The sequence below is a fragment of the Periplaneta americana genome, chromosome 9 (genome assembly GCF_040183065.1).
Source record: "Periplaneta americana isolate PAMFEO1 chromosome 9, P.americana_PAMFEO1_priV1, whole genome shotgun sequence".
Classification (NCBI taxonomy): Eukaryota; Metazoa; Arthropoda; class Insecta; order Blattodea; family Blattidae; genus Periplaneta; species Periplaneta americana.
In genome coordinates, this window is record NC_091125.1 from 94,842,307 (window position 1) to 94,861,326 (window position 19,020).

General features: G+C 36.1%; 1 protein-coding gene across 1 annotated transcript; it reads right to left on the reverse strand.

The window, feature by feature from the left end:
- Window positions 1-1,083: 1,083 nt before the first annotated feature.
- On the reverse strand, window positions 1,084-16,828 carry Pex19 (peroxin 19). The gene is made up of 8 exons (XM_069835378.1): window positions 16,685-16,828; window positions 13,579-13,683; window positions 9,779-9,958; window positions 7,965-8,137; window positions 6,488-6,646; window positions 5,559-5,735; window positions 2,607-2,795; window positions 1,084-1,766 (listed from the first exon to the last, which is right to left on the reverse strand). The coding sequence occupies exons 2-7, from the start codon at window positions 13,679-13,681 to the stop codon at window positions 2,658-2,660; spliced, it is 930 nt and encodes a 309-aa protein (XP_069691479.1). The 5' UTR covers window positions 13,682-13,683; window positions 16,685-16,828; the 3' UTR covers window positions 1,084-1,766; window positions 2,607-2,657.
- Between the last annotated feature and the right edge of the window lie 2,192 nt (window positions 16,829-19,020).

Genomic DNA, 19,020 nt, shown 5'->3' on the forward strand with positions numbered 1-19,020 from the left:
TACCAACTTATTAATTAAAATAACCTCAGAAATAAGTGCTATAAGTGGTAGTGTTGTGGATCACTCTTATGAAAGAATGTACCTAATTTACTTCTTTTTAACAATTTGTTGAAGTAATCTATATCATCTTTGTTACATTTATATTATTTTATCAATGAGTAGAATTAAATGAGTTCAGCAATATACCCAAGCTCTTTCGATAATTGTAACAATTAATACAGTATTAACAAAGATTCAACTCATGGTAAAAATGAACCACATTTGGGACATGAAAGTCCTAATGAATAACATGGAGGTATAACTCCTGCTTTTCTAATATCAGCATTAGCAGGAAGTGAGTGCTCAGTATCAAGCTATAAGTGCTTTACCTCTGACAAATAACTCCGCATTCATTTTAAGAAGGTCAGGATAACACCAAAGCCAATTTGTAATTATAACAGAAAGAAAAACATCTTGCTTTCACCTAAAATGAAACCTGTAACCTTTCAGTCTATAACCAGTCATTCCACTCTACCTCTTAAGGGTAAAAAATAAATAAATAAAAAAATATGGTCTAGGACAATCAGCTATAAAATGGAACCTAAAGGTACGGTCACACGTTGCTACTTTTGCAGCACTGCAGTACAAAAAACTACGCAACTCTTGTACTGGGACGTGTGAACAATGGTGCAACCTGAAAAGTAGCAGCTGCCGAACCTGCTGCCCGCTGCTTAAAAGTAGTGACGTGTGAACAGGGTTCTCAGGGTTGCAGCCGCAGCATTTTTGACATCGGTTTTGTTGAAACTTTTGCTGCGGTTGCGACCAGTGTTGCCACCCAAATGTGCCAATGATACTTTTATTGTTTGGATATATTTTAATGTTAGATGTAATGAAAATATATTATTTGTAACAGTTACTAAATGTACAACACAGTCTGAGTATATTTGCTGACGATATAATTCATTTTTTTAATTTTCCGTAGCGAAGTTTCAAACAAGAAGGTTACCAACATTGATTACGTGAATATGCTGTTGGTTATAATTTAAGTATATAGGCGTTTTTAATAGCTTTATAGTAAAAATAATGCCAATTTCTGAATACTAGTTAGGACAGAAAAGCAAATAATAGATAAATAAGCTATCGCATGAGTTTCATAATAATGCAAACATAACCACAAAATGTATATTGAAAAGTCAACACGGAGATGGAAACCTACAGCTATATTGCGGCTACAAAAGTATCGCCTTGTGTGTGAACAGACTCGCAACCTCCAGTTGCAACTTTTGCAGCGCTCAGGTTGCGCAGCACGAAAAGTAGCGTGCAGCGCACTACTTTTGGCATACGTGTGAACAAGACACGCAACTTTTGCAGCTGCAGTACAAAAGTTGCGCAGCAAAAGTAGCGACGTGTGACTGTACCTTAAATATGTTGAGAAAAATGCTTCATCAGCATTCAAAATGCCTAAATGAATAGCTTCAAGTATAAAAAAGAGAACTGCTGATATGTCTTACAGTGACCTTTCTTCTTTTCCACTAATACTGAACGCGCAGTAGCGTAAAATTATCAATGCACAGCTAAAATAAAAAACAGGTGTAATAAATCTCTTTATGTAACTGGTGCAGTGGTGCCAAATTTGACGCGATGTTGGCACAGCTATCTACAGACCCACTTCGCATGCTGGAGGTACACAGTTCAGTTTTTGGCACAAAAGAGCAGCAATTCTTTAAGTTTGATTGTTGAGTCAGGTTCCAAAACAACTGCAATTCTACCAATCTAATAATAAAGGCCTGAAAAACAAACAGAAAAACCTCATATAAGTTTTAATCTACAAGTTCAATTATGACTTCTGAAAGGATAATAAAGAACAGTCATTCATCAAATGTCACCAAAATAGAAGAAGATATTCAGTCAATGTAATAATGAGGAACTTAATTCTGACGACTTAAAATTGCCAAATATCAGTGTGGTGGCTGGGAACAAGAACAGACCCAAAGGCGGCAGCACGAGTAGTAGTAGTGGTAGGTAGGTAGACAGAAAGAGAAAGAGTGAGATAGATTTTTTTTAGTTGGTTATTTAACGACGCTGTATCAACTACGGGGTTATTTGAATCACCCCATGCAGAAAGGGTTTCAGTCCATTAGACCTAGTTTTGAGAAAACTAAAGAAAACATTCTGTACACTGTATTCCTTTCTGCATAGAACTCTGAACCTGACGCTTCAGTTTCTATCTTTCCAATCATTGGAAGGCTGATGGTGCCACTTATAGAGATATGATTTCCATTGATATCTCATTTTCAAAACTTGTGACTGAAGTCCTTTCTGCATGGGGCAATTCATTTAGCGTCGATGAGATAGGTGATAGCGAGATGGTATTTGGCGAGATGAGACAGAGGATTCGCCATAGATTACCTAGCATTCACCTTACCGTTGGGGAAAACCTCGGAAAAAACCCAACCAGGTAATCAGCCCAAGCAGGGATCGAACCCGTGCACGAGCGCAACTTCAGACCGGCAGGCAAGCACCTTAACTGACTGAGCCATGCTGGTGGCTGAGAGAGATGGATGGACAGACAGAGAAAGAGAGAGATAGATGGATAGACAGACTAAAGAGAATAAAGTGGACATTACCATTAGGCAAACACAGCCACTAGTTACGAGCCCAGTCAGCTGGACACTGCGTCACATAACTGAGCACTGCGAGGGATCTGTGGCTCCCGGAGAAAGTCCTGGAAGACGGGGGTTCCCTTGATCATCAAAAGTCACTACCGAACCTAGATCTCCTACCAGATCCTTTGGAGGCTGCCCGCAGTCCTGCATCTGGAAAATGTATTCATTCATTTAAATAATATTCATGCATGTCTATGTCAACATTATTACAGAAAGAAACAGGTGGCTATATAGTTCAACATTCTGCTTAGGAGACTTGTCTAGCTTCCTAATGAGGTTCACCTCAAGTAAGGTTGTTTCTAACGTAAATAAATGCATGGGAGAAGCCACCATATGTAAACAGGCCACTTCAATGGATAAAATATGCATGCATGTATTTCATGTACGTGATCTGTATGCAGGGCTGGGCAGTATTTGAAATACATTTGTATTTTGTATTTTGTAATTTGCAAGGATTTTAGAAAGTATTTTGTATTTAAATACATAAAATTGATGTATTTTGTATTTCAAATACTCAAAATACTTTCTTCTTCTTCTTGTCCTTCAAGTTTTGGATTTGTATTTGAAGAATGAACTTCTGTCTTATTTGCCTACCCATTTCAGATGTGCTAGCCCATACACCTAGTTTTCTTGCCACAACTGATTTCCTTAATGCCATAAAGAAATCTCCAACAGCATCAAGGATCCATAACCCAACACTTGCTAAATGTTCAGCATTATGGAATGCGTCTAGGAGACCCAATATCAGATGTCTTGAAATATTCATTAAAGTTTACTTGCCTAACTCGATGGAATTTTCTTTATGACTCAATCTCTCAAATATTGTAATTCAAACATAATATAAACAGTATATGTGAAAAACTGGGATTGCCAAACTTCAAAGATGTTGAGTTTCAGTACCTTGAAGAATACTGTGCAGTTCTGAAACCCAGTGCCGTAGCCCTTGATTTAATGCAAAATGAGAAGATGTGCTATTACTGCCAATTTCTATCCACATTAATTTCCCTCAAAAACAGATTATCAGATTACATATTATGTTATCTAGTAATCTACGCCATCTATTCCAAGTTAACTCCAATCCTAATGAGTTCGCTTTCATCAAGATTTAAAAGCGATGTTTGATCTGACCCCAGAAGCAAATTGAGCTATTTTGGCAGCTTGCTTCCACCCATCATTTAAGATGAGATAGCTACCTGACACTGTCTTACCAAATGATAAGAAGAGGATACAGAATATGTGTGTGAAATCAGCTGAGCAGTTCTCGCTAGACCTTTGGTCAGTTCAAACGATGAAGACGACGAAAACAATTTTTATGTTTTCAACTCAAGTACAACAGACTTTGAAAAGCAAAAAGAAAAGAACTTGTCTACTGCGGAGTATGAGCTCATACAATTCTTCAATGGCAAAGCGACAACCTTGTGCTCTCTAGAGAAATACCTAACAATGAAACAAGCTTTCATAAAGTATAATACAAGTTTGTGTTCCTCTGCACCTGTAGAAAGACTGTTCTGTTTTGCAGGATGTATTCATTCACCAGCAAGGGAATCCTTACCTGATGAACTTTTTGAGAAACAGGCTTTTTTTGAAAGGGAGCATTAATTATTCATATATAGCACAATTTCACTGTTGGTTGGGAAAAGGAAGAATGTTCAGTTACAGTGTTTATATAAAACTTCGAGATAAAAATAATTTTAATGTTAATATAATATTTTAGATTTTCGGTAATATTCTTATTTCTTTATATATATTGTATCGGGTATTTGAAATACAAATGTAGTTTGAGTATTTGAAATACAAATGTATTTTGGTTAATTTTTTTAAAGTATTTTGTATTTGTATTTCAAATACTATTCTTTGAAGTATTTTATATTTGTATTTGAAATACTTGGATGTCAGTATTTTGCCCAGCCCTGTCTGTACGTAAGCTGTGTAGTATTGAACAATATTAAAGATGTTAGTGTGTGTTAAAATAAAGGGATATAGTTATACTGCAATGTGGTAGTTGAATGCCCATTACAAAGGTCTATTCTACAAACGTACTAAAAAAAAAAAAAACTGCACGCGCACGCACCCCCCCCCTCCCGCATATATATATATACTGTGTGTATGCATATATATATATATATATATATATACATATATATAACTGAAGTATATTTTTTGGTGAAGGGCTGATTATAAACATATGTTTGACATGTAAGCCATTGTTTCAGAAAACCATTCTATTTCATTTGGTACAGAAACAATGCTTTGAAATCCATTTCTTTATGTGATATAAGACACTAAATAATAGCTCATCCAAGTTATATGCTTCTTGAAGACATAACAAACCACACATCTAACATCCTGCACAGCACTTCCGACAGTTGTAGCTTTCTGATTTGGTGTAGGTGTCTGGGACCCAACTGTCAGAAGTGGTGCCATGATCTTTACTGATAATATCGATATAATAAGAAAGAAATAGACAAGAAAGGGCAAGCAATTACGAATAAAATAAATTAATCAATCTTTTTCCTTAGAAAGTTTATGCTACTTATATTATGGCATTTATATTTAAATCACAGAAATTGAAAAGACACTTATTTCTCTCAAATGTTCGCAGTAGTTATTTTAGTACAGGATAAAGGTAAATTGGAATTTCAAATTTACTTAAACACACAGAGAAATCTATTCCAAGTGGAATTATATTTCTAGTTGTTTCAATATTTATTATATTTTTTGTAAATGGTATTAATACTCAATTTGAATTATTAAACATAGTCCCAATAATGACTCAAAGTTTCAAGGTTTCCCCATGTGAAGTTTGTCACCTTATGAATATCTCTTGCTGAAATGTAAAGAACTTCTGCATCATTTTATGAACGGAAAGAAATGAGCCAATCCTCACTTGTCCTGTAAAGTAATGTGTACTACCTTCTGCATGAGGTCCAAGATGACATCGAACCTCTGTTTTTTGATCTCTGGGCTGTCTGATTCACTTTCCTTCTCTAGCTCCACGCACACCTGGTGCATCAACTCTTGCTGCTTGCTGAACCGTTCGAATTCTGATGGCTCTAATTTGGACCGATTCTCCTCTAACCATGTAGGATACTGAAACACATGACAGTCATCATATAAAGGGTTCATCCATCATTAATTAATTCATTTATTCGCCTATAATTAATTTGTTTTCTTCAATCATTCATACACCTTAATGCATTTCTTCATCCATCCATTTTCAGCCATAATTAATCCAATATTTGATTCACTCACTCAAAATCCATTCATACTTATATATTATACATTCCTTATTAAATAAAATAATTCATTTATTTACTATTCATTTTTACATCCTCGTCAAGGTTCAAATAGGTTTAAGACAACAGGTTTATGTATGAACAATATTACCTAATTGTAGCATCTGTAAATAAGGAGGAGGAAATGATAAACAAAGGCCATCTACTATGGTAAACCACACTGTGATAACTTCGACCACAAAGACAAAAATTCAAACATTTTAGCAAGAAACTAAACTCTTAATAAAATGCTCCATAAAAAATACTCTCAAAACGAAATCAGAGAAGTGGATTAATTCCATAGAGAGATCAGCTTCACCAAAATCAAAACCCAAAATTAAGAAAAATAGCAGAAGAAATTTACAGGCAACACCGTGAAATTATTTCAACACAAACACAACAAGAAGAAATGTATGCAAGACATAACCCCATATAACAAAGACAGATATTAAAAAATCAAGATATGGTAAATTCCCATTTAGTCACAAAATATATTACCCAGTAAGGAGTCTTCATTCAGAGACCAAATGGTTATTCACAACAGTATCTAGTGAATAGAGAATCTACCTTATCCACAATGTCCTTGAGTGCTGGGTAGAGAATGTCCTTGGAAAGCAGTGACTGCATCATCTGCTGCATGAATGGTAGGAAGTCACCACCCTCTGAGCTGTCACTCACGCCCAGGTTACTGAACATGTTGGCTATGTCCTCATCAGAGAATTGAGTCTGGAAATAAAATTCTTCATTAACAACTATTTTGAATTACAGAAATACTACCCCCAAGTTACAAATTTGGAAGTAAAGATAGCTCGCATACAAATTACAAAATTTCAGCAATATTAATTGTTGGACACTGCAAGAAACTCTCCTGGTAGAACATCAAGTGCATATATTGCTGTACCAATATTATTATGGACTTCGTAAAAAGAAAGAGAGAGAGAAAGGCCTGAAACAGCAAAAAAATGCGTTTCCTGAAAGTGGTCACCAACTGCACAGAACAGACCATAAACATAATCATAACATTAAATGTACTCACTGGTTGCTTTGTTAATAATTTCTATTAAACCTGAAGTTTATGGGCTCAAATGTAATTGAGCACAATTACTTTCAAGGACAATACATTTCTTTCATAGCTCTTTTCAATATGTAAGTAAAGACATGAGGCCCATATCATAGATTTATAACAGATAAAAGAATTATGTCCATGAATGAGAAAAGTCTAAAAAAAATATGCAGATAATTTCTCACCCACGTAAAAATTGTAGCATGCTAGTCATCATCTTCGCATATCATCGAGGGTAATATTTGTGGCAATATTTAAATATTAAGTACTTTATTCTCCTGGAGCATTTAAATGTATCCCTTTTATGCCACAAGGGTTCCAAGAAATGTTTTGATGTCTTTCTATTTTCTGCCACCAGTGTCGCAAGAAACATCCACCAAAGTAAAAAAAACAACATTTTTAAATATAATTTATCTTAGAATTAGTACAGTATCAATTTAAGTATTAATTCATCAATCAATATATTAGCGGTTCATTTGCAATATTGTCGATAATATGTCACATACGATATGATCGATGAATTAACATTTGTATTATTTAATAAAACAAATTACATTTCAGGTCTTCATCCACCATATCTTAAGATTTTAGCAATCATAACAATCATAATCATGATATCATAAATGACTTGAGCATAACTGATACAAATGCAGATATAATACTGGAGAGAAGTCCTTAGGTCAAGTAGAAAGGATTCCCAATAATGAAATCTCAAAAAAATGTCTTGCAACTACAAATCATCTGGAAGTTGGTAATCACAGAAGAAGGGTTCCCATCCAAAAGGTGGAGAGAAATTTTTATACAAAAATAAAACTTTACTTATAATTTTAAAATTATAATTTGTTCAAAAGAAATAGACACCAGATGGTATTAAAAGATCTGACAGCTATATGACTATAATTGATTGTGGTGGTGCTGAAGAAAAGAAGAAGAAAATAACTGCTGATGATGCCAGAGGGGCAATAGTAGAATAAGATCAACCTGAATGTTTTCTGTGCCTTCGGAGAGATTTTTCAATGTCTGCGAAATAGCTGCCGCAAATTCACTGTCACCACCTCCAGCTTCATCAGCCATGGCTTTGGCTGCAGCTTCTGCCATTTTCTGGAAGTTGGCACCTAGCTGATCAGGTGATATAGAGTCTGACGAGTTACCACCTGCGTCAATACAAACAAGTTCTTAAGAGAAGCATATGACAGATAGAGGACAGTTATGCAGTTATTGATTATTAAATATTCAAATTCACAAAAGTTCCATTACGAGGGGAAAAAAAAAAAAAAATATATATATATATATATATATATATATATATATAAAACTGTTTATGTAATTAAAAAAAATATAAATAAATCTTTTACTTAAATTAGTTTTAAAAAATATATTAGGTCTATATATCTGAGTTTCTAAGATATCTTAACACAGTTCAGAGCACTTATTATATTTTGTATTTTTGTTACTGGTACACAAAATATATATAAATTAGTGTGGCGCTGGAAAAGATTTCAACATTATAGGAAAAGAAAATATGCATTTTCAGATTTAATCTGTCCATGTCTCTCTCTGTATGTCTCGACCCATTCCTTTATGTTTGTCTCCTCCAGTCTCTTTTCCATTCATGTCTCAATTCGCCTGTCTCTATCTAATCTGTCCCCATCCTTCTCTGTTCTTTTTAGTCCGTCTTTGTCCATTCTTTTTTTTTTAATAATGGGTGTTTGACTGTTTGTCATTCACTCATATGAAGCCAACTGTGTAGACCAATTTACTGACAGTCATTGTCCAGGGTGCACAAGGGCTTGTCTACACTACACCTGCAATGAGATGAGATGATGATGGAGATTTGTTAGGATGCCAAAGGGGACCCAGAGCTCTCGGAGAAAACCCTATGTTACTTGGACCACAGGCTTGCACAACACAAGTTATAAACCAGGGATATGCTGGGGGATCAAATCTGGGTCCACAGGATTATAAGTCTGGCACCCTAGCCACTAGATCACCATGGAGGCTTCTTTCATATCTCCATCTTTCTATGTTCATTCATCTGGGCATTCAATAAGTAATGGCAACAATACTGAAAATCAACGCTCCCAGTGGTGAGCATCGAAATCTTTTAGTACATAATAGACGAGCAATTGTTGAATAAATGTGGAATATTAAAAGTCTTCAAGTAAGCATATTTTGTGAATACAGGGACTATTTCTGATTTGTATTAAGTAATACTGCTCTAATAATGTTCAGTAGGTATGAACAAAGATGTTTCATAAAAATACAAGTTGCAAAAGGAAAAACTGCAACCCAGTGCTTTACGGCATTGCAAGAAGCTTGTGGGAGAGAAGTTCAACCATAACGAACTATTGCAAGATGGGTGAAGACGAGACATTCGCTTTCAATCAAGGGTTACATCCAACGAGCTTTAGATAGATCAGTGAGATAGAGATTCAGAAATGATGTTGCAGATGGAGTCTGCCGTCTTCCAAGGAATTGGCAAGTTATAGCTGTCATGGCAAGGGACTATATTTGAAGTGTGTAATGTCAAAAAATAACCTAAATAAATGTAGTGTGAAACAGTAACTATGTTCCCATTATTTTTCGAATGCCCTGGTATATTTGCCCACTCGCTCCTCCTTCCATCTAACTCCACATATCTCTGTCCACTAATCTGTCTGCATCCACCTGTCTGCTAAATACAAATTGATCTCAGATTATGAAAACTGATACACACTGTTGTGTTGCTGTTGATCTCCATTCTATTTTAATCACTCCACTATAAAATAATACCACTAAGCGAGCACTAAACTCACTCTGTGCCAGGAGTGCTTGCATGTTCTGCTCGAACTGTGCAGCTGCCTGTTTAATGAACTCCTCTGTCCACTGAGCGTCCATTAGCCCGTCATCTAGATTCTCTGTAGTATTGTCTGCCTGCTCAACTGTGCTGGGAGCTGACTTGGAGGGTAGAGGCTTCCCGAAGTCATCCAGGGCACCTTAAAACAAGAACCACTATCATTACTACTACTACTAATATCCAATACACTATTAATTTCTACACAAAAATGAAAACATTATCTTTCCTGCATCTAACAAGATGACCTTATCTAAACTTAAGATCACCGATTAAAATTCTAATTTCTGACTAGGCTTTGGACAATGAAGCACAAGACTTCGAAACTAGTCAAGCAATATAAATCCTAAATATTAACATGGTAAAGAAGTTAGAAATTTAATCAAAGAATTATGTAGTAACTGTAGAGGGATAAGCATACTTAATGCAGCATAAAGATATATTAAGCAATTTTAAAAAATAAAATCCAGCCAACAACGAAGGCGATTTTATTAGAAGAGCAATGTAGTTTTACAAAGAACAGATCAACAACTAATACAATATTTACCATAAAACAGATAATTGAAAAGAGAAGGGAATATGTTGTTGTTGTTTTCTAATGCCAGGCGATTGACAATAAAGTCATTTGACCTCTTGCACTCCAATATTTTTCAAAGATATTATCATGACCAGCCAATGAAGCACAGATTTTGAGGTGTTCCGAATCCATTTCTTGGTTTGAGTGTTAAATGGCAAGTTATAGCCGATTTAAGTGAACACCATATTTTAACGTTTTGATGGCTACTTCATTCACACACAACCCCCAGAATGTCTGGAGGACCACACCTGCTGTTGGTCGACGGGTCCATTGGACCTAGCTGGAAGATCTTGTTGATCACCAGCTTTCCCTCCTTAAGCCACTGGAGGACGATTTTAGTGCCATAGCAGGTCAGCACTAGGAACAAGAAAGTAGAAAGAGGAGGAAGGAAAGGGAAATGAACCCCTAGGCCTCGAATGCTCTAATGCTGTCGGGATCGAAGAAAGTAAGAGTTCAGTCAGAGGACTGGATAGGAAAAGGTAAAGAGGGAATTAGGTATTGGATAGAGGAAAATTATACCAAATTCAGTCATTAACTCATCAAGCTGACCAGTGCTAATGGATGAGTAGCCCCTCCCTTTAATTCAGCTCGTAAAATTATACTTACTAACAGCTGCACCATGGGAAGGTAGGGATGGGACATTGGGTATTTGTCCAGGTTGGTTCGTTAAAGCCTTCAATGGGAAGGATTAATGGCTCTCCTCCCTGTATCCGACAGATACCCTTTTGCAGCCAAAGGGAATATAATTTACTCTCTACCTTTTGTTTTTAGACTATAACAAAGCTTATGGTACAGACACACAGACAAATATTATAAATAGACAAATATTATGAAAAATTATGGCAGAACATGGAATACCGAAAAATTTACTCAGTGCAATAAAATCATTATAACAAAATGCAAAGATAACAATCTTGAATAACAACTGCAGCCAATTGAAGTAAATCTGGGCCTTAAGCAGGATAGGAGATTATAAGTGATATTGTTTCATCGATATATTAACAAGGTATTAGAAGAATGGAAAAGGAAAAATCCAGGAGGCATTAAAGTGGGAAATGGAAAGGCAATAAACTCTATCCAGTTTGCTGATAATCAGGTTCTTATTGCAGCCTTAGAAGATCATTTACAAAGAAATGTCACACTTCTAACCAATATATTACGAAAATACAACTTGCAAATATCACATAGGAAAACGAAATCTAAGGCTATAGAAGGTAAATACATAACGAGATGTAAAATAGTAATAAATAATAACACAATAGACCAAGTTAACTTGTTTAAATATTTAGGCAGCACCATCTCGCTACAGAAATATAATACAGACGTAGAGGAAAATATACAGAAATGCAACAAACTGAATGGTTGTATACAAAGAAATTTTGGGAAATATATGATTAAAGATTTAAAATTAAGAATGTATGATATACTCCTAAACCGGCACTTATGTACAGTAGTGAACCATGAATAATAATAACGCTAGAAAAAAGAAGGCTGGAAGCGGCACAAAAATGTGCTTCATAAGATCTCTTGCAGGTGTTACTCTGAGAGACAAAGTAAAAAGCCAAATAATAAGAGAACTAGGAATCAGATCAGTAACAGAGGACAAGGGGTGAGGACATGACTCCAGCAAAAACAATGAAAGGCAGTGAGGAGAATCCGAGCCACGGATGAGGGCATCACTCCAGGGAAAATGAAGGTAGAAGATGGAAACAGTCTACTTGTTGTACGTATGTATGTTCTCTATACAAATTTACATGCTCTGACCAATATTTGCCAAAGTTTACACATTTAACCTTCATAACCAGGAGAAAAACATAGGATACATTAAAATTAGACAAATGGGGGTTAAAGTAAATATAAGAAATAAAAATAAATACGATAAAACATTCATGTATATTTATGCAATCTTCTACTGCAACCATGTGACATTTACTCTCCCAACGTTTCTGAACTATTCACAGGGAGGTAGGTACTATCTTTTGGGTCATACTGCTTTACTACTATGTTGAATCTAACAGCTTATGCAATTGTGTGGAATAGCCAAACATAATAGATCAAATCCAAATAGTGTAGATGGGCTTTCCAAGTCTAAAATATGACTAACCTGAGAATGGAACTTAATCATCAGAGAAGCTCAATCTCATATAATCACAAAATCTAAAATCTTATACAGTATGCAATAAAATACATTTACAATTCACAGTTTCAGTAGACAGCATTTGAATCAATGAACATGAAACTCACAATATTTTACAACACAGAGTAGTCTCATGGTTCTCTAGCTCTGCATCTACATCAGCGTTGTCAGACACAGCCTAAACAGAGCGGAGCGCTCCACTATAACTCGTTGCGTACTCCAGTGCTTCCACAGACATAAGCAAGTTCACGCTCCAACTGGACGTCTCTAGCACCACAACCGGTTTCGGAGCTTACAACTCTGACACTACTGATCTACATAATTCAATTTTCCAATATTGAAAGAAGTTGAAAACGCACATTTAATTAAGATAAATGCAGATTTCGTGTCTACATGATGTGACGTGTTGAACGTCATCTTCACTACGTATGTATGCAGGGTTTTTCATAAGTAAGAAATAATGAAAATAAAACTAAAATTAACTCATTTTTTTTAAATGCTCAGACACGTCAAATTTAATATTTTGAAAGGAAATTTTTTACAAAAAAGAAACAAAATTTTCAGCCATTATTGTACAGGGATACTGTTACTATTAAAGAGAAGAGATAATTTTATTATACACCAATGGCTAATGCTTCAGTTTTTTTTTTCTTGCTCCGTGGTTTTGATGTTTACTTTAAGAGTTGAGTAATATCATCAACAAATTTTTAAATGGCAACATATTATTTTTTCATTTTTTTTTCTGAAAGGTTGGTATCTTATTTATTTAGTTTCATTTGTTTCATACAAAACATTTGGTTGCTATGAGAACAGTTTTATTGTTGGCTTGTTTAACGTATTTTGTGTGAAGAAAACTTTTATCTGTGGCATCAGTCTAAAATAAAGTGTTTTTATGCAAGTGTTTATGCAAGATTTTGCTGCTGCAACAAAGGAGCACATGCCTTGTTTTTATGTATTACGAACTGGAAACCCCAGTTCTACATCCCTCAAACACCAGTTTTAGAGTTCCATCATTAAATTACTTGCAAGGTGGACATGACATCCTTACTATTTAAGAGTGCGTCAAGCTCTTCATCTTGTTCTGGTTCTGTCGCATCCGCTGCAGTCACTTCACTCTCCGTCGCATTGCTTTGGTTATCTTTCTCAGCCATTACTACAACATGGTGCAAATAATCAACTCAAAACTCAACAAAATGAACAAACGAAACCAGTTCACAGTCCATACATCTAGAGTGAATTAATTAATCCCTGTTATTTTTTTTATTATTATTATTACAGCAATTGGTTCAATATCTTCGCTCTTTAATGAGGATGTTAATTTTTTGATACTAAATTAGGCTACAGTGTAACAGAATCAGCATATAATTGTTATCAATGTATTCTACGTTTGGAAATTTTATTAATAAGAATTGACACTTTCGGAAATTCAATATGAATCACAATGCATACATTCTGAACACGCATTTTATGTTCATAGTAAGTTACAAGACTACCATTCTCATTTCTAAGCGAAAGTGACTAATAATTATTATCACTGAATAGGAAAAATTTACTGGTTGCTGCCTTATAATTTATGCCTCATAAACAAAATAATTTTTGGAAAGATGGAGCACAGTAAACAAAAACAAAAATTATTTAGGAAAGAAACAAACTGAATAATATAACCTAGCCTACCCTAATCTTACCTCTTAATATCTCAGTCCTTGGCTCATTTACAGCTAAGAGAAATCGATTATGGCTATAATACCTTCACATTAAAGAGAAATTAACCAGAAGAATCAAACACAGAACTGTCAATAATAAAAACTCTGTGAAATACCTTCTTATTCTTCTCCTCCAAGACAGGTCCAACATTCTCTTATCTAGTTTTTGGGCGTCCCACATTTCAATGTCCATTATGGTATACATTTTAAAATCATTTTTGTAGTTCACTCGAATTCTCATAACTTTTCTGTGAAGTATGGGAAGTTATTCATATAGATTATGAGAATTTTGGTAAATGTTCAGCACATCACCACCACTTCGTAGCATTGTCATATTGTATTTTTGGTTCAGAAAAAATTCTCGTCTTTTGCGAAAACACTCACTCCTGCCACTTCATAGCAATGCCGTATTGTGAGACGCGAGTGTGTGTTTTTGTGAGAGACAAATATTTTCCCCAGATCAATAATACAGAGTGGCCTTCAGGAACTTCACTGATTTTGACTGAAGGATAGGAAGACCAAAGACGCAGGCAAATTTTCATCATTTTATTGGAAAGTTCAACTCAAATATTTTCGACACTGATGTCGATGGCACTGTAATTATTGTCTGTTGATGCAAAAATTACGCAACATAAGAATTAGGCCCACTCCTGTAAGGTACAAACTGTTCAATAAATCAAGCCGACCAACAAATCTCAGCAATAAGAATTTTAGCACTTGAGATCCTAGAACTCAATAACGAAAACCAAATTTTGTTGAGTCATGTTAAGTTTTCTGACAAAGCAGCTTTCCATTTGTCTGGAAAAATTAATTGGCACAATGTCCTCGAATATGGGGCTCTCAAAGCCCTCATATAATCATGCAGCATATTCGAGAAGCTCTAAACTAAACTTATGGTATGGTCTTATGCAGGATATGATAAATGGATCTTTGTTTTTCATTAGCCTGTCACAGCATCTCCATGTCTAAACATGCTAGAAGAATATGTTTCATAGATTGCATATAAACAGCCCAACATCAAGATGGAGCACTGGCTCACTGAAGCATCGTTGTAGGTCATTCCATAGTAACTCATGTTACATTCAGAAGCATTTATGAACTTATTAGATCCTACTAAAAAAGAAAGTTTCCTTGACTTATTTATTGCATTTAGGAACATTCTTCATGGCAGTAATCGGAAATCTAATTAATTATTTGTGATTTATTGATGAAATAATTATTAATTATATTCCTGATTAGCTTCTGGTTAATGAAGAATGTTCCTAAATGGAATAAATAAACCAAAAGTCGGCCTGGGTGGTGCAGTCGGTAGAGTGCTGGCCCTCTGTGCCCGAGATTGCGGGTTCAATTCCAGGTCAGATCGATGGCATTTAAAGTGTGCTTAATTGCGACAGGCTCATGTCAGTAGATTTACTGGCAAGTAAAAGAACTCTTGTGGGACAAAATTTCGGCATATTGGCGACGCTGATATAACCTCGGCAGTTGCGAGAGTCGTTAAATAAAACATAATTTATATTTAAACCAAAAAACTTTCTTCATTTTTATTATATATAATAAGTTGATAAATGTGTCTGAATGTAACGTGAGTTACTGTGGCATGACCCTTGTGCGTATAATACTGGACAACACTTTCCCGATATATTGGATGTGGAGTAGTACAATAACATAGCCTCCTCGTTCTCCTGACCTTATTCCAGTAGGCTAGATTTTTTCTTTGGGACTATATCAAGGACAGTGTGTATCCCACCAATGTGACTCACCTCAATAACTTATGTGATCGCATTGTGAAAGTACCTAGTAGCAATTATCACATCAGATATACTACAGATAGACAACCTGGACTGAACATGAGTACTGCACTGGTACCGTTTGGATACTGTTCGTGACACTAAGGAGGATCATGCAGAAACCTACTACCGACTACTTTTGTGAAGAAATTGAGTTGTAGGCTACTTTCCAATAAAAAATGTCCTTGCATTTTCCGTTTTCTTTTGAGATTCGAGAAGGCCACCCGGTAAAATACAACGTTGCTACGAAGTGAGTCATATGCTGAACATTTAGTAATTGTTCAGTATACGGATTCTTCACTGACAATTATATCTTAAAATACTAAAATGAGCAGATTTGTCTGCGTTTGTAGGATTCGCATCATCATGCTTACGAAAAGGCACTTTTCAGTGTCAATAATTTATTTTGTGTGCATAAGATTGTAATTTTGAACTGTGGGAAAGGAAGGAATCCGTGTTCTGAAATTTATCCATTTATCGTATGCAGGAATTCATAATTTTAAAGAATTTCACTGGTTTACCATTTTGTACATTAGTCCAGTTTTTAGACCCCACCCGGACCTGACATCCTCATTTAACTTATCGAACGGTAAATGCAGCCATAATGACTGCGGTTAAATTCTAATCTACAAATATGTACAGGTATTACAACAAATATTCGTACCTCTTTTTACTCAATTTTCTTATGAAACAACTTATTACTGAACTTCGAACTTTCACAAGTTTTCACGGTGCTACTCTTGCATTACAAGCATAAACAGCAGACATCAGCATAGAAAACAAATGAAGTACAAATTACGCAAGGTCGTCTGTAAGACTTAAATTTCCCTATTAAGATAATAATAAAGAGAGAATTGCGCACAAATGTGCATAGATGTCACTGTAGCACAAATTACTTAATCTGACACATTGGTCTTGCCGTTCACTCACTACAGAATTGTGTCAGTGATTCTTTCTTTTGTTTGCACGTAAGTACATGGTATCTGTCACAGAAACACTCGCAAAGATCACATATACACATGGGGTTTGGATCATGGTAGCTTTTGGTTTTGCATAGCTTGAAGTGGAAACCATGTATTGCCAGGCGTGTGGTCACATGCCTGAGATCGTAGGATGCCCTCTTCCAGTCGTGTGATGTCATCGCATGTGTGGTGTAGAAATCGTCCCAGATCTGGTTTTTCTTGCTTCTTAGCTCCGATCGTAGTGTCACATATTGTTCTGTTGCCGGTAGTAGCAGTTGGTGGCGCAGGTCCTCTATGTAAAAGGTCTCTCTGGCGAGCTCATAAGCTAGGCGCGATGGGGAAAATTTGGAGATGCAGAGTATCCTTTTCAGGTATGTTGCCTTGACTTTTTCTATTTGGTTAAGATTGCTTCTATTTAGATCTTCCCAGATGATCTCCAGACCGTATGTAATTATGGGGTTGATTTTTGTTTTGAAGAGCTTGATGGCTGTGTTGAGCGAGAGCTTGTTGATATTATGTATGTCCTGCATTGCTCTTGTGGCATGTGTTACTCTGTCCCTGATGTGGGTGTTGAAAACAGTTCCCTGGGTCTGAAAAGTTATTCCTAGGTATTTGAATTTATTTACTTTTTGTAGTTGTATTCCATCCATTTTTAAGGTATCATCTGCGGCTGTCCTACCGCCTTTCCGAAATATAAGGTACACTGTTTTTTCCAGATTTATTTTGAGATCCCTTTCTCTTGCCCATACTGCTAACCGATCGAGTGTCTCTTGGAGTTCTTCTCTGGAAGTGGAGGATATTGCTAGGTCATCTGCGTACACATAGATTTTTACTGCTTCCTTTGTGATGATCTCTGATATATCTGCCGTGGCTATGTTGAATAATAAGGGGCTTAAGGGGTCTCCTTGGAGAACCCCGATGGTTTGTTGGATATGTTTTGATATGGAGATGCCATCGTCTATTGTTATATTGTTATTGTGTAGGATGTCTCTTGTTATCTTGGTGATGTAGTGTTCCCTGCCGATCATTTCTTCCAATTTGTGTATGATGAGTCTTCGGTCCAGGAGATCAAACGCCTTTGTATAATCTACGAAGACTGTATATAATTTCCCTTTATCATGGCTCAGAGCTTCTGTTATGTCCTGTTTTAGACATTGTACCGCCTGTATTGTGGATCTTCCAGTTCTGAATCCAAACTGGAACTCGGGTAGCATTGCGTCTACCAGTTGCGTTAGTCTCTGTGTTAGTATTTTCGTGAGTACCTTAAGTAGGGTATTTTCTAAAGCAATGCCTCTGTACGAGTTGGGGTTGCCTGCGTCTCCCTTTCCTTTATACAACATCTTGATTTTTGATGTTCTCCATTTGGTAGGGATACGGCCTTGTCTTAGGCATTCGTTCAGTAGGGCGGTCCATGCTTCAATCATTGTTGGGGCTGCTGCTTTAAGATGTTCATTACAGATTTGATCTGGGCCTGGTGCTTTTTGGTCTTTCGATGTCCTTATTACCTCCATAATCTCTTGTTTTGTGATTGGTTGGAAGTTTTCTGATGTTGAGTAGGTAGTAGGCGGCCTTGTTTCTTTTCCACATATTGTGGTACTGAGGTGATCTATCCATACTTCCATTGGGATGTTCTTGGGGAACTTTGGGTTTCTTGGTTTCAGTGCTTTGAAAGGGTCTCTTTCTGCCTCTTCTATCATGGCCATTTCTTGTTTGATTTCGTAGGCTTCTTTGGCTGCCTTCAGTGTTTTCTTGTACTGTTTCCTCAGCTCACTGTAATTGCGTAGATTTGAATCTGTTGGGAATTCTTTGGTCATATGGAGTGCTTTTAGGGCCAACCTCCTTTCGGCGTAGCATAGCGTGTTGAACCATGGTTTGGAGATTCTTTTGTTTGTTTCCAAAGTGGGGATGGCCTCTATTTTAATTTTGCTACAGTTCATACAGATTAAGATAATCTGACATGGTTGGCAATGCTGATACGGCGAGCCTTTCCACTGCCTGCTGGATCGCATCTTATGGCCATAGCTGCCAACACAGCGGT